General features: G+C 41.0%; 3 protein-coding genes across 4 annotated transcripts in view; all 3 read right to left on the bottom strand.

Moving 5' to 3' along the window:
- Positions 1-2,287, bottom strand: part of LOC311053078 (homeobox protein Hox-A2b-like) — a 40,176-nt gene extending 37,889 nt beyond the window's left edge. For both annotated transcript variants that reach the window (XM_084068468.1, XM_084068469.1), the window contains exon 1: positions 1,991-2,287. The gene's annotated coding sequence lies outside the window, so the exon portion shown is untranslated. The remainder of the gene's footprint in view (positions 1-1,990) is intronic.
- Positions 2,288-7,437: 5,150 nt separating this feature from the next.
- Positions 7,438-9,869, bottom strand: hoxc8a (homeobox C8a; the record flags this gene model as incomplete). Its single annotated transcript, XM_084068472.1, has 2 exons — positions 7,438-7,754; positions 9,434-9,869. The coding sequence occupies 2 exons, from the start codon at positions 9,867-9,869 to the stop codon at positions 7,438-7,440; spliced, it is 753 nt and encodes a 250-aa protein (XP_083924598.1).
- Positions 9,870-14,546: 4,677 nt separating this feature from the next.
- hoxc9a (homeobox C9a) lies at positions 14,547-16,478 on the bottom strand (the record flags this gene model as incomplete). Its single annotated transcript, XM_084070085.1, has 2 exons — positions 14,547-14,821; positions 15,902-16,478. 2 exons carry the CDS (start codon positions 16,476-16,478, stop codon positions 14,547-14,549), a joined length of 852 nt encoding a protein of 283 aa, XP_083926211.1.
- Between the last annotated feature and the right edge of the window lie 627 nt (positions 16,479-17,105).

Raw genomic sequence — 17,105 nt, 5'->3', positions numbered from 1 at the left:
ATTCGGCACGGTAAAATCCTCAGTGTTGATTTAAATCGGTGAGAGTGTACAAATGTACCCACATCACATCCAGGTCGATTTTTACACTCTCAGAGTTAAAACAACACTGACATTTTTTGGCTGTGTATTTTTAAAGGTTGAAACACAACAATACTGTGAAAACCACGTCTGTCTATTCATCTCTAACAACAATTCAGTATACCAATTGTTCAGTATTATATTTTTACATAAAAGAACTTCACACAATTATAGCACCATTTTACATTCAATTATTATCTTCAACTTCAGCTGGCAGAGCAAGACACACACACACACACACACACACACACACACACACACACACACACACACACACACACACACACACACACACACACACACACACACACACACACACACACACACACACACACACACACACACACACACACACACACACACACACGTGTTGGACAGGCAGACAGACAGATTGACAGACAGACAGACAAACAAACGCGCAAGATGCCGGAAAGCAGCAATAAAACCATTTAGGCACAGTCTGTTTAGCTGTGAGGTGCAATAAAATGTCTCTCACCAACCCCACACGCACGCACACACACACACACACACACACACACACACACACACACACACACACACACACACACACACACACACACACACACACACACACACACACACACACACACACACACACACACACACACGCACACCTGCCACTCTGCAGTTGTGTGGGTCAATGAAACCTTAGACCACTGACCACATTGTAAAGTTCAGAAGAACTGTGATATGGGAGATTCATGATCACAGATTTTCCACACAAATTATACAACTGCCTCTGATGTACATAAAACGTTATGAAGTGTGCTTTCTAGGCTAGCACAGAAATGGTGAAAAATGTTGCCGTTTAAATGTATGATCAATGATGTGGATCGTGGTGCATGGTGGTGATGATGATGATGATGATGATGATGATGTTATGTGTATGGTGCAAATAAAAAACAGTTTGCTGGTCCCAATAAGACATCATGTGATTTGTGCATCTCATTGTCATTAAAAGGTAAATTCACTCCTCTACTGCTCTGCACTGAAACAAACAATGGCCGAAATGCTCGCTAGTGGCAACAGACGGTTTCAATAGGACGGTGTATGAGCCAGACTAGCCTACATCCGCAGTGTGCAGCCACCGAACAAAACAGCCATAAACAAGACATACTCCCTGAAACTCCCGCCCACTTCCACTTTGAATAGCTATGGTCACTAGGGGGCACTGCAGTAGTAAACCACTCTCTGCTCTGTGTGTGTGTGTGTGTGTGTGTGTGTGTGTGTGTGTGTGTGTGTGTGTGTGTGTGTGTGTGTGTGTGTGTGTGTGTGTGTGTGTGTGTGTGTGTGTGTGTGTGTGTGTGTGTGTGTGTGTGTGTGTGTGTGTGTGTGTGAGAAAGAGAGAGAGAGAGAGAGAGAGAGAGAGAGAGAGAGAGAGAGAGAGAGAGATGCAATTCAGCTAATATCCTTGAAAAATATTTGGGACCGGAAAAGATCAACGCAAGCGGCCAGTATAAAGAGACGAAAATGAATGAATTAGCCTACTTATTTGTCACAATTAGGTAACTACTCATTCATAAGCCAATTGTCTAATTAACCTAATGCAGTTAGGGCCTCTATAGTCTGAACTGATGAGAAAGTTTGTTTCCCATTACGCTATAACAACCGCAAAACAACGGCAGTGAGTAACCTCAAACGACGTCAGTTAAAATAGGCTGAGCCCACCAGTAAACAGTCTGAATTAGGCTACTGTACAGTGATGTAGCTTTGGCTCAGTCGCCATGGGCAGTCAATCATTTGCCTCCCAGGCTACAGGTCAGGTCAAACCCGTGTTGGAACACACATTTGCACCTTCCGTTCACTTTTTATTTTATGTATTAATAACGGCGTATTAAACGGTTTATTGACACACAGAGCTAGGAGGAAGAATATAACGACTATCTCTTACCCCAGCAGGCTATCCGTAGTTTGTGGCTCTGCTGTTGTGATCCGGGGAAACGGCGGAGGGGTCACGATGGCTTGACGATCGCGACGCGGCTTGGTCTATTATCTCCGAAACTCCGCAAAGGAAAAGAAGCGGAATCTCTGTGTGATCGAAAGGGTCTTTCTTTACCGCGGGCTGCTTTCCTCCCTGTCTGTCTGTCCCCAGCCCCGGTTCCTAGTGCCTCTGGGGAATAACAGAAGCAGACGGAACTGGCGGAGGCGACGACTGTCGCGAAGACTCCCCTGTCAGCGAGGAAGAGGAAGTCGGAGATCTCATGCATCATGCGAGTAATTACCGTAACAAACTCCCAGAGCTGTTGCAATATTGGCCCAGTATTTGGGAAATGGGGATTTCTACGCCACAGCTTAGCCCTCTGCCGATACAACGGAAGGACCAGAGAATAGACAACAGCATAAAGTTCATGTTCATAGAGCCTGTGCCACGTGGCTCGCCTCAACCAATCGCAGAATGGATTCAGTCGTAAACTTTTATTACTCAGCTGTAAATTTCTCCCTTTAACAACCAGGAATGTTTGCACCCATCTCTTCCCTTCTCTTTTTCGATCTTGCTAAACTAAAATGGTCATAGAATACGGGGTGCGAACGCTTAAATTGCTCGGGGACGCTAACTTTTGACGTGCGTCAAAATGTGACAGCTCGCCCCCGTTCACAGGTTGTGATGAGCTGATGACCAGGATGCTGCGTCTCCACGCGCACAATGGAGATGCGTGGCACTATGATGAAATACAATACAATACAATACAAACACATCATGATCACACGAATTAAAGAATCCAACCACAAAGTGCAAAATACACACACACACACACACACACACACACACACACACACACACACACACACACACACACACACACACACACACACACACACACACACACACACACACACACACACACACACACACACACACACCTAAACCATGTAACGTAGACAAAACACTGATTTGGTTCTGGAGATGATCATCCGATAGAGATAGAAGCTACACTGCAAACTCAAGGATAAAGCGTACAGCGTCAAGTGTATAGCGGTTTCACACAGGCTGGCAAAAGGAAACCAAACTACACTTGAAAGTTAAAAACTGATGTCTATTTTAGCTAATTAGTAAGGTTATATTGTTGTTTATTTTTTTCAAATCGAAAGGTGGGTCAGCTGAAGTTATCCTGCAAGAAAATATGCTAGATCAGATGTCAACCACACCAGAAACAATCAGAAAAGGCGCCGTAACTTGTGCAGCCAAGAGGACACTATGAAATAGCCTAATAATGAAAAATGGAAAGCCACGACATAAACATAAACATTCATTTTAAACAAAGTTCAAAATGAAATGTATGTCACCTCCAGCCAATTAATGCCTATATGATCAAATCACAAGGAGCGCCGTTATAGGCCGCTTGGACGAGAACATAACGGCATGGGTACATGTACTGAATATTCGGACTGATCGTAATATGATGCAATGTTGGATCATCCAACATCCAAGCAACATGGGGTTGCACGAATCCCCACTACCGCTGTCTTCCTATTTGGTTTGATAAGAAACAATTACAGCGAATGACAAAAGTCATCCTTACACATAATATCATTCAAACTTCATATATACATACATGGAAGTATAGTGCGTCTTGTCCAGCGAGACCGTGAGATCCGTCTACAACACATAGTGAGATCCATAGAACTACAGAGGATGTAGACTCATTCTAGATGATCCAAGGCGTGCATTTACACCACCAATAAAGTTTACAGCATGCACATCATTGGTAATGCCAGCCATATACGCACGGCACTGCATTGGGACAATGGTCACAGTGTAGTGTAGCTGTCACTTCCCCAAACGCTTCCTGCAATTTCAGTAGCCTGCAGCAAAGTTTGGTAGGCCTATACTATACGCTTTGAAGCAAATAACAAACAACCAAAAATCCAATAAAGTTTTAGCACGATTTAGTTAAGCGTCAAAAGAGATGCTTAGATATCAAAAGGAAAACGTACACATGTTTAATCTGGTCCTAGCGTTTAAGTGCAGGCCAAGACCCGTCGATACGAAAAAAATATATTTTAAACAACATAGCCTAATATTTGTATATGCTAAAAAGAATAATGCAATCAAACACCTTTTAATTTGTATAATGTCAAAGAATATCTCTCTGATTTGGCCTTCACTCCTGTGTTTTATTACTTAATTCGTTGAAGTCTATTATGTAACTATTTTAACAATTCTTTGCTTTCTCAAAAATGAATAGTTATGTTATTTTCACAAACCAAATTACGACTTGAGGTTCATCGTAGGGCAATGACAAATCCGGTATTTCATGAATTAATTTCAAAATGAAAAGAAAAGCAGCAAAATGTGCTGCAATATTTATATTCAAATGTTTTTGTCTGTAAATTTGTCTTTTGCCTAAACTTGAACGAAGTTGTCAACCCCGACTGCAAGTTTCAGCCTCAATAAAATGGATTCGTTAATTAACTTGTTCATTAGCTATTAATAAGCGAATTAACGAATGCTTTAACCACTCGGCACGTATAGCTTCCATGGGTGTTTGCTTATACATGCTCTATCAACATCGACTTGGTCTATTTATGGATTTATTTAAATATATTTAAATATAATTATAACAAATAAATAATACTTTGTTAATTATACAAATGATAGACGTAGGATGTTATATACAACCTGTTCTGTAACTATAAACTAACCAAAATATAGAGCTCGGCATCACTTGTTCGATAGGCCGTTATATATGTGTGCAGAAATGGATCAGGACCTTCTCCATGTGGTTGTTCGTATAGGCCTCCTCTGCTGTCTGAGTTAAATTAACAGTGCAGCACAAGATATAACATATATATAGACTGTTTTAATCTACTCCGGGTGCCCCGCAAAGGTGCATGGTCAAAAGAGAGGAGAACTCTGCTCATGTTTAAAACAGGTGCAGATTCAATCAGAATATTGGCATTCGTCCACCCCAGGGCACTGAGCAGAATAACTTTTCCTTTATCCTGCATAAAATTTAAGTGACCGTCAATGTTGAGGTGTGTTGGATGGGGTAGGCCAAGTGAAACGTAACGGACATGTCTGATTTGGGGATCCTCTTGATATCCCTCTACCATCCAAACAAACAGTCCGGCCTGCCGTTGACTGTCTGAGTGCATTACAGATCGGATTTGACATGACAAGGACAAGGTGCAAGGAGCTAACCACACTTGGCCTGTTGCTTTGATTTCAAGGGCTTGATGCATGGAAGTAAAAAACATTTGACTGTCTGAAACACATGCGCAAACACCTTGCCTGTGTAACATGGATGGAGTCCCATTTTGTTGCACAATTACACAGTGCCCTGTTGTTATGAAAACACGCCACGAGTTTACTCTTATGACCCAAAACAGACGCTCTTCGCCCTGTGAGTCATTAAAGAATGGTTCATATCCTCCCTGAAGCGAGGAACTATCTTATTAAGCGCATGAATCAAAGAATCGTAGCCCTTTGGAGAATACGCATGCTGAGTGTTGGATTCAAAGCTTTCCCTTAAAGGGTGACATCTTCCACAGACGCTACATGTCTTAGTTTTAATAAAAAATGGATTTGAAAGTCAAAATATGTTTTATTCAAAACGATATTCAGCTTAATTACTTCTCATACGTCTTATACGTGAATGTGTGCTGTCGCTATGTCAAAAACTAAATTGTTGTTTTTTTGTAATTCTTCTTCTTCTCTGTAAGTCACTTTCAGCTAAAACATAATCTTCATGATTATGTTTTTGGCTCAAAGTGAGTTACTGAGAATAAGAATTACAATATAGGTAAAACAAGATACTTCAGGTAACATAATTTCTGTTGATACTGCCATACTGTGAAAAGTGGCGCCCATCTAAGCAAATATTATTAAATATGAATTATTAATGCATGCCTATATGGCGTAACAGATCATATGTGTGCTCCAGTGGTCTTTTATTTGTGTTAAAATTGGATCCTTTCAGTCACTACATCTCCTCTAAAGAAACAGAACTGATTGTGAGCCATCTTGTTTATTGGTGATTTTACATCAACAACGCATGGCGGGGACACACAATTCTGTCTTTCACAGGAGAAAACACCAGAAAACGAGCATACTGTTAACATCAATATATAACAAGACGTACATAAAGGTTATATTCAGTGCAAAACAACTACGCTATATCACCAGCACATTAAAATAAAATTCCTTACTTTAAAATCGTTGTAATTGTAGCAGGTATTATCATACACAGTCATGTGCGTTTCTATAGGCAGTTTTAGTTGTTGGGGAAATAGCTTTCAATCAAAACAGAGCAATGCCATAAGTATGGAATAAAAATTCTGAAAAGGCAAATGCTCTGTAATTAGGTAGTGCCGCGGTACAATCTCACACAATTGTTTGCTTGGCTTTGAGCTAATTGTCTTCCCAAGACTCACAAATTGTCTTCAACAAGTGTATACTGTATATTGGGTAAATACTACATATATAACTTAATATAAGGTTGATAACACTTTCAAACAAAACCATACGAAATCTCTATATTCAGAAATCTCTATTGCAATTTCCCCAGGTTTAGGTAGCATCAAAGGATTTCAAACGATTGCATTTCCCTGGTAATCCTAGAAAAAAAATATGTCTGAGGAGCTAATGGCTATCTTTATCTTGGCCGTTCACATGGAAATGAAGAATAGGAACAACAATAATAGTAATAATCAAAAATTAAAAAATAAACAAAACATTTGTTGTTTATACATGGACCTGCTAGCCAATGCTATTCTTGTCAGAATTGAAACAGCTGTAATGGTGTTCATTTACTACAAGGTTAGGCCTACATTTCGCTTATAATAGCGGAAAGGCAGCTATTTTGAAAATACGTCCATGTTCTTTTTACATGTAGGCTATTATCTATGTACATGACGGGTCAGCATCGGTCAGATCTGCATCTTGTTTAGATATGTTATTAAAACTAAATCTTTACAACTCAAATGAGCCATTTCCCGTTTTACATGCGTTTTAAATTATCATTTTGGCAAAGGTGTTATTCTATCAAACAGAATATTGCTGTGTGTGTGTGTGTGTGTGTGTGTGTGTGTGTGTGTGTGTGTGTGTGTGTGTGTGTGTGTGTGTGTGTGTGTGTGTGTGTGTGTGTGTGTGTGTGTGTGTGTGTGTGTTTATTATGAAAATCCAAATAATGCTAACCATATTCCTATCAGGATAATTGTCAGAAGGGATAAATTTGCCTATTATGGTAGCAATATGGGATTCCTGTCCCCCTCTTGACTAAATGAAAGCGTGGTCATAAAGTTGACGCTTCTTGCCTCCTTCTAAACCCGTCGTCTGTTTATGGGACCTCTTTTTCTCTTTTTTTTCAGCCATATAACCATAAAAAGACCATAAAATCACTCCTTGGGCTCCTCTTTCTCTTCCGCTTCTTTCTCCTCTGTCTCTTCCACTTCACCGTCCTCGTTGCCCTCTTCCTCGGCCTCGGCTTCAGCCTCCCCTCTTTGACCCGGAAACTTGTCTTTGTTGTTCTCCTTTTTCCACTTCATTCTCCTGTTCTGAAACCAAATCTTCACCTGCCGCTCAGTGAGACTCAGGGCGTGGGACACCTCGATCCGCCTTTTGCGCGTCAGGTAGGGGTTGAAGAGAAACTCCTTCTCCAGTTCAAGAGTTTGGTAGCGGCTGTAGGTTTGCCTCCCGTTCCGTCTTCCTGGGGCTTGAATGAAATAGAGCTTGAGGTTAGCTTATAGAGTGATCAGGTCCCCCACAAGCATTAACATGACTGCCATTTATTTCTCAAATTTATCTTTTTTTCCCACCATAAAATAGTCAATCTTGAATGCAAAATTGAACTTGCTGTCACTCTCGGTTTTGGGTGGCTTGAGTAAGTTTGTGTGTGAAAACAGCTGCAGTAATCTATTTATTAACAGCAGGAAAAACAAAGGTTAAATGATATACCTATACCAACTGAAGCTCCAATGCTTGCATAACATAGGCCTATTTGCTACTTATTTTTGATATTTACCAGGTATCATGATAACTGGAGCAGTTCCAGTCAACATCAACAGTATAGGCCCTAATCTCACAATTGGTTATTGGATTGGTATATGGCCACAATATGGGCTGCCAATAGGCCTATATATAGCCTACACACGTAAAACTATGTCCATAAAACTACATGAATATCAAGTAATTAATGTAGGCCATACACATGCATTTGCCAATGTGTGTAAATTCACTGTAGGCCTAACTGTCAAACTGATAGCATACAAATATGTATTGTGTCTTATGTTTGCTTATTATAACCCTCTGTGTGTTTATATAAAAAAGGAGATCTGGCATAATTTTCCATATTTGCAATAAGGCCAAGCCCAGACTAAATAAACTCTCTCCCTTTCTCTCTGACAGACAGGCACGCACACAAACATACACGCACGCATAGCATACACGTGTGTGTCTCACACACACACACACACACACACACACACACACACACACACACACACACACACACACACACACACACACACACACACACACACACACACACACACACACACACACACACACGAGAAAGAGTGCACTGAAACAGCGAGATAGGGGAAAGCAAACAAACACTGCTCTGACGAACACTTAAATATTTCTATATACAAGGGAATTACAAACACTCCACTAATGAAGTCAGCACAGGACTGACTAACGCCTATAGTGTAAGATAAGAGACCTAGGTGTTTTCACACAAGGCTACAGTACAGTAACCTGCATAGAACGATCCCAGTAAAAGAAGAAGTAATATCTTGCAAAGTCGTTATGATCACAGCAATATGTCTGAGCCTCGTCCTTAGGCCCTGTGGCTTACATTCCCCCAAAGCCTTTAACCCCGGTTCCTAAATGAGCAGGGAATGTTGTGTTGCATTGGGATAACCTATCTGTCATTACAGTGTGATTGCTACTGATGGTATATGTGTAGCAGTGGAACTATACCGCGTTTCAAACCCGCGGTCATGTTCACCCCATACTGCTATAGCATTTAGAATTTGTGAAATATCTTATGAGAACGATAATTGACTGAGCTGGTGCCATGAGTTATGTTCCACAGAGCTACTTTGAAAAGCAACAATTCAGTCCCTCTAAGGACAATGTAGCTCCAGAGTCGTGGGCTATAACAGTGCAATAAAGGTTTTATACCCCCCTATCCCCGTTCCCACACTTATCTCTCTTTTCTCGGTGACGAACACAACACGAGTGCACACACAGTCGTATACAACACACACACACACTAGCCACACACATACACACGGACAAACAACACACAACACGCACACACTCACATGCGCGCGTGGAGAGAAACAGCAACACAGAAAGAAGAATACGAAATAATTCTATAATTCTGACCGTGGGGTCTCATCCAAGGAAACATAAGACTGGGAGAGGAGTTTTGATTTAAGTGGCCTTGTCCGTCTCCGGGGTTAGAGCTGCTCGACGATTTACAGTCTGGGTATTGCGCGAGGCTTGCGTCTTGCTGGGTACCATAAAGCGTTTGCCTCGGAAGGGCTTCATATCCATAAAATTTCGTCGCGTCGCCGTGGCAAGCCAACGCGCAGGGGTTCTGCTGGTATCCGGGGTTGGAGATCCCCGAGGTCCCGTGGTGGAAAAAGTCCTGCACATGATGGGACGGGTGCTGGAAGCCCGGCGCAGTGGCTCCGGGTCCGTACACCAGCGTGTGGCTGCGGGCAACGCTCTGTGGAAACCGGCAGTCGTAGTAAGTTGGTTCCAACGATTCGCCGCCTTTGTACTTGGAAAAAAGAGGGTTAACAAAATAGGAGCTCATGTTTGGTTTGCATCAAGCAGACGGCTCTCTCGCGGTAGAATAGCCTGTCTCCTTTAGGGGTGATGGCAGCCTTTTGTTTAGGTCCCAACTCGCACACAGCAGAGGCAGACAAACCGGAACTAGGAGAAACGCTGCCCCTTTGGACAATATACGGCAGCTCAGTCTCTCTCAGACGCGCTTCTCATCGAATTTCTCTCACAGTCGTCAGTGTTTTTCGGCGATTGCAAAGCTCAAAACCCGGCTCGTGGCATGTGCTTTGGATGTGTGTTAGCTTAGATTAAAGCTGGCTTGCTCCACCGGCACAGTCACGGGAGCTTCTCTTTTCTTTCTTTTTTTTTCTTTTTTTTTTTTAGCTTCCTACCCAACCACCCCCACTACAACACCCCCTCCCAGTACCCCCTCCCTTCATCTATCCACGAACGGTCACGCGTAGGGCCTGTATACACCTTGAGAGGACCTGTGATCATAAGCAGAACATAGAGACTATAACATCTTATAAAATGCTGCGTTTGTTGCCACACACACACACACACACACACACACACACACACGCACACACACACACACAACGGTATAGGAGATAGCTCTGCCACAAACCACAAACCACGGAGTTGTGAAATAGCTTGAACTCATTGGCTGTGTCTAAAATATGGTGTGTGTTTTTTTTCTATAGTACAAATCCAGTATATCCAGTATATATTTGTATAAAAAAAAGTGGGAAAGGTTCAGTCATTAGAATTGGCATAGATCTTAATGGGATGTCGTCAACCTTCTCACAGGACTAATAAAGATTATATATTAAATGATTATCTAGCTTTGACCCATTGTGCACCTGAAGAGCTGTATATAGCATTTGGGGTCATCGACACAAGACCACAATGTCACACAAAAAAAGACAATAAAGAACAGGGGCCTGGCAAACGCATGCAAAACCACAAAGTATGATGTACTGTGGAATCAGAGGCAAAACACTCTTGACGTCGTAATCGAGCAATGACCAACGGCGAGACACTTGCGCCATGCGTTGTAAAACACCGTCACATGCAAATATAAACACGACCTATGAATACTAGCTGCCACTTACTGACCCCGTAAAAACCTACGAGGGAAACGTAGTAAATCTCCCACGTGGTGGAGTTCATAAAATTTTACTTGGGTGTTTAGTTGGACCGACGGCGGACATATTCTTAGCTCAGTCAGTCCGCCTGTATAGGCCTCTTTCCAATACCAGTGTGGTTTTTGTGGCGTTTGCTGACGATTTTTATACATCATCGTAAAATATGAAAGGCCAGTAAGCAAATTTATAGACTTTTCACACTCTATAAATATGCAGATTGCACTGCCATTGTTACACGTCTTTGCAAGTTTGTAGGCTATTTCTGTCCCTGACATTCACATTAACAGCAGTCACAGCATAGGCCTCTAAGTGCCATTTTTATCGCAACAATCCTCATGTTTTCATCGCCCTGTACTGTGGTCATGATAGCCACCCTAAAAAAATCCTATCATATTATGTAAATCATATTTAGTAGAATATTCGTTACTGCTACTGTTGTAACTTATCTGTGTTATTTATTATTCTTATTCTTAGTGTTGTTACCGTAAGCCTACTTACGGTTAGTATTATGATTAATAATATAATAATAATGATAATAATAATACATGTATTTATGTATGTAAAATGTATGTAATAACTAAATGTGCTCCCACAACTACTATAATAAATAAATAAATAGTAATAAAGCATATAGTGGTGGTGTTGTTTTTCTAATTGTGTTAGTGCTGCTGCTATTATTGTTGTTGTTGTTGTTGTTGTTGTTGTTGTACACAAATGTATTATAATTCTGTCTGAAAATATACTTTCTGTGCATTTATGTTGTAGCCTATATACAATTCATTTAAATGCATTGACTCACTCAACTATGTCCCCACAATAAAAAAAATGCATAGATGAAGAATTCTGAGCAAACATTACTGTGTTAGTCTACTTGAGCCACTGCACGTGTTAATTTCGACGCACACATATATACCGTGCTTCAGCTCTGTTTACCATCATAGGCAGCAAGACCACTTGCCTGCTTGATCCATAAATTCACAACAATGACATTATTGGAAAGTTTCTAAAACTGAAATTGTCACCATGAGTGAAACAAATAATCGTAACAGGGCCAGTAAAGTCACCATTAAATACAAAAAGGTCAATGGAAACCCCATTTGTCCCCAACTGAAATAACCATGGTTATTCACTACATCCTCGAACTGTACTTGACACAAAACGTGGTGAGTGACCATATCTGTCATTTTGTCATCGATAAGGCTACTCCTCATTTTTTACCCAAGCCACAGAGCGTGTTTGGCCCTTCAGGAGCACAGAGTTAGCCCACAGCGTGGAACAACAGCGTCATCTAGTGTTCAGATGTATCCCTAACTACAACAACCCCATCCACAAATTATACACTGGAGTAATGCAGACACATTTCACATCATGAAGGTCTCCATATATAGTCTATATATTTCCTTACGCAGATCGAACCAAACTACTGCCACACGACATGATGCAGTAGGCTACTGACATAATTATATTATACACCAGAGGCAGACCAAAAGCAAAGAAAACGAGGCCTTTTTTATTAATTTAACGGAAATGTTGTTAGTCTTTCCTTTTCTTGACCCGTCAGGCCAACTATTTTGGTGTTGTCGATGAGCAGAGTACAGTGCTGTGGAGCACTTTTATTTACACACAAGACAACAATAACTATTGACGTTTTCGCCTAATTGTATTATGCTGATATAATACCTCTCACGTGATGAAATCCATGGGGGTTGCCAATGGCCAGCAGGCATAACTGGCTGAACGAAGCGTATGGCTTCTCCTTTGAACGAGTCCACCACCAACGTCCATTAAAACCATAAAGTAATTTAGCCCAGACGTCTAGCCAGTTAGTCGAGTTTGCTTTGTTGGTCTGCATTTGAGACAAACAGCCGCGCTCCAACAGGGCTGTAAACTAGCATTTTTGTCCTAGCTGTGCGGAAATGCAGTGGATTGGGCTTTGAAATTACAGCATCCTGTCCGTATTGTTTGCCACCACAAAAAGGTAATTTAGGCCTATCCCAGGAAACAAATGCCAGACATGGGAATTTGTCTCTCGTTAAAAACTATTCACATAAGCTTATTTCACAATTTCAAAAAAATAAGCTTGACCCATTTAATGCGTAAAGGCCTATCTACATTATTAGATAAATTGGCATGTTAATTCCACTCAAATGCCAACTCAAATTCCAAATGCTCTCATGGCAGTGGCGTATGTATACAGGCCGAGTACACGCTGCAAAATATCACCATCGTTTACGCTCACATTGATGGTATATGCTTAATATTTTCTTTTATATACCTACTAGTAGCCTATACAGATGTAGTATAGTCCCTGATACACCAAAGTCAGAAAGAATACTCTAGGAGGTCGTATCATTTGCATGTATAATCTTTTATTACAGACCTATCGTGTAACAGTCGTGAAACAAATCTTGGCATGTTTGACTCAATAGAGGCAAATTTGCAAAAAGATTGGAAGTCTATTAGCATTATATTTGCATTTAAGGATGACTATAGCATTTAGCGCTTTTCAAACATATAAAATAAATAAATGGCCATGTAGTTTAAGCTATAGTATTATAAAAACAAAATGTGTTATTGAATCATCAGCTATGTTGATACATATAGCTTTTGAACCATTTCCAAATGTAGCAACTTGTACTTGGACTATAATGTTCTAGCTTCTTTCAAAACAACTCCTAGACATTTTATTAAGGAACTACCCATCTGTTTCCTATATCTGTAATGTGTCTGCGATTTGGTCATTTCGCTGCATACAGTTCTTTGATCATGAAAATATAATCCCTTTGTTGATGTTGGAAGAGGCTCAATATGGAAGGCCACTACACAAAACAATTTCCTTAATAAAAACAAAATGCGGTTGGTCGGCAGTATATTTGATGTTATCACTTGAATGGATAATAAATACAGAAAACACATGTTTCGTGAATACGTTTGTATATATTTGAAGAGGCCTATATCTACACTTGATAATTAATTTTGCAGAAAACTACAGTCAAAATAATGAGAGATGCACAAATAGTATATACTGACGACTATCACAAAAACACAAAGACATACAAACAAGCCAGATCGCAGATGTTTTGTTTCTGTACAAAATAGGCCTACTGCACCTGCACAACAACGTGGAAAGAAAACAAACATAAACGAAACATTCACACGGACATCATAAATTATGGGCTAAATGAATTTCAAAAATAATTCAAGTATTATCTCCCTTATCCTTCGGATAGTTTACAACATATCCAAAGTCTGCACGTGTATAATTTGCCTTAAGAAAAAAAGAATCATAAACCTATATCAAAGTAAGAGTAAGAATGTATTCTCTCCATAGAACTTTTTTTTTCTAAAGCTGGACACAGAAAGAAAGGTGCACTGGAAAAAATAATATATTCAGCATGAAATAGTCTTGAAGTTAAGGTTAATACAAAATCCAACAAAGTGATAAATATGGAGAAGGGGGTCATCGTGTGTTTTGGTATATCTGTGTTGTCCATGTGATACTAGTGGTTATTATAGTTTGCTGATTTGGATTGAGTCCATTGCGGTGAAATAGACGGATATTATGGTTCTTTATTGCTGGTTTGCTGATTTGCTGCTGCTGTGTTGTCGGCCCTTTCTTTGTTCATTTTCTTCATCTTCATACGTCGGTTCTGAAACCAGATTTTGACCTGTCTCTCCGTCAGATTCAGGACCCTGGCGACCTCGTATCGGCGGTCTCTGGTAAGGTACATATTGAACAAAAACTCCTTTTCGAGTTCCAGAGTCTGGTACTTTGTATACGGACATCGCTTCTTCCTTGTGGAGCGTGCGTGTATCCAGTTTGCCACTGGGTTGTCTGCAAAATCAACACAATTAAGTATTATTAATCAATTATTATGTCAGCACATTCAAAATTGAAATAATGTACAATGCACCAGATGACTGTTGAGCCTTCAGGACCAAAGCAGCAGCTGAGTGACCCCATCAAATGGTGGCCAAAATCACACAGGCCCATTGAACACAAAGTCAAATCCTGTGGAAATTCAACGTGTATTGCTAAAGCCAAGCGACGGTCCACTTTGGGGAAGCATATATGTCTAGGCCTGAGCTGCCCATTCCTCTCTGTCCCCCTAACTTCTGAGTAACACCGTCGTAAAATACTCAATGCGCTTATTCAGTTTATTGGCCCATAAAACGGCCTGTGGTTCAAGCCTTTACAGGTCCGTGGTGAAAGTCCTCGAATATGTCTCTAACATTCCTAAAGTTGTTTGGGAGAGTCATATGAATTAGTTTTGGAATGGAGTCATCATAATAAGAGTCTAGACTCCACTGCGCATATAGGCAATATGGCGCAGCCTTATCTTTTATTAATCACATTTTCATTACTACGTACAATCTATATTCCTCCACTGATCTTCAAAGGGGATATGGGAGTATGTCACTGCATGGACAGGACCCGCTCTGAGAAAGCAGTGACTCTGAGGTCGTAATAATCCTCCTATACACTGATGTGCCGAAAAGGCAGGAAGGTCAACACTATGATCGTAAAATAAAACCATAAGGCGTTTATTGATTGATATTAATGCTAGTTCTTATATTAAAAAATCAAATTCGTATGATTTGGAGAATGGAGATCATAGGCTATTATAGTCTAGCAAATCCACAGCCCTCGTATAGGCTACATAGTTTTTTTTCCGAGTCCATGTTTACAACCCTGCTCCTTTTTATAGCCCTTTAGTAGCCTACTAGCGTTTGTCTTTTATAGTTCCTAAAGCTAGCCCTCTAGCAAAGGCGATTCAGTTGAGAACGGAAAGGGGGATGAGAAACATATAATCTAATTTCATGGAACACGTTGGAATATCCTTTTAAGCAAATGCAATTAACAGAATGCCATCTAACTTCTACACGGTTGTAAAAGACAAGGGCTTGAACTTACTCGGGTCTAGCTCTGGCTTCTCGTCTTTATGTTTCGCTGATGCCAGCAGCTCCGACTCGGGGGAAGAGATATTCTGCGGCGTCTTGTCTCGTATGTCAGCGGATGAGCAGTAAAGATAATCCGTGTAGGTGCGTCCGTTGGTGGCGATACATTCGCCGGCTCTGTGCTCCTGGAAGGCGTCAGGCTTCAAGGCATAGTGCCTGCTGTTCGCCGGATAGCCATGGAAAGGCATAGCACCCGATATCGGCTCCAGCCATGACCGCATATACCTCGAGTCTGTGCCTAAATGAGGTTGGTGACTGTATGGATGGTAAACCACAGATGACTGGGAGTGTACAGGGGCCCAAGAGGTAGAGAAAACCGGTGGCTTCGGTGCGAAGCTGCAGGACGGGTAGTCAACACCAACACACTCCGGTACCAGGGACGTCGGACGAGGGCCGGTGGGGTGCGAACCAGGCGCCGAAAATCGAGTCGCAAGGACATCCTCGTTTTCATGGTTGATCAAGGAGTCCACATAATAATTACTTATGGGACCCGTGGTCGACATGTCGAAGCCTCCTGACTCTTTTACATGCATCCGATTATTATATGGAGTGTATGTGTACTTTTTTATCTACCCATAGAACAATCAAGGCAGGTAATTATTTCTCAACGCTTGCCTGGCTGCTATTGGCTGCCTCACCAACACGTGATTATATTTACCCCCACAAAAATTGTACAGTGGATCAATGCGCGAGTTATCCTGGGATACCAAAGCTCATGAATCGGATTAATGAATATGCTCCTTTGCTTTTTCTTCGGACATATTAGAGGTAAATTCTGAATCCAACAATAATCTATCCGCGTGTGCAGCATATACTTTGTGTAGCACTCATGTTAGATATTTGTCTCGTCGCATCACAAACCTACGCAGAGCAGCCTAGGTCCCAAATCTCTCAAGGCACTATTTGATGGTGTAATCAATCTCTGTCTGGCAAAATCTACCGTAACCCATCTTAATGCACTGGATGTTACAGCATGCGACAATGTATTAAAATAGTTTACAGAGTTCGTCTGTACATTTGATTAACTGAGGAATATATCTAGTCGCTGTGTAATTTGTTGATATAGTGGCTCTTTGAGTTCATGTAAAAAAGGACGAGCCGGCAGGCTACATAGACGCTACTATAGCAGCACAACATGGGACATAGAATACACCAAGACT

Source organism: Gymnoscopelus microlampas (genome assembly GCF_963454915.1).
Source record: "Gymnoscopelus microlampas genome assembly, chromosome: 10".
Lineage (NCBI taxonomy): Eukaryota > Metazoa > Chordata > Actinopteri > Myctophiformes > Myctophidae > Gymnoscopelus > Gymnoscopelus microlampas.
Note: the sequence above shows the minus strand (reverse complement) of the source record. Positions and strands in the feature narration are given on the sequence as shown.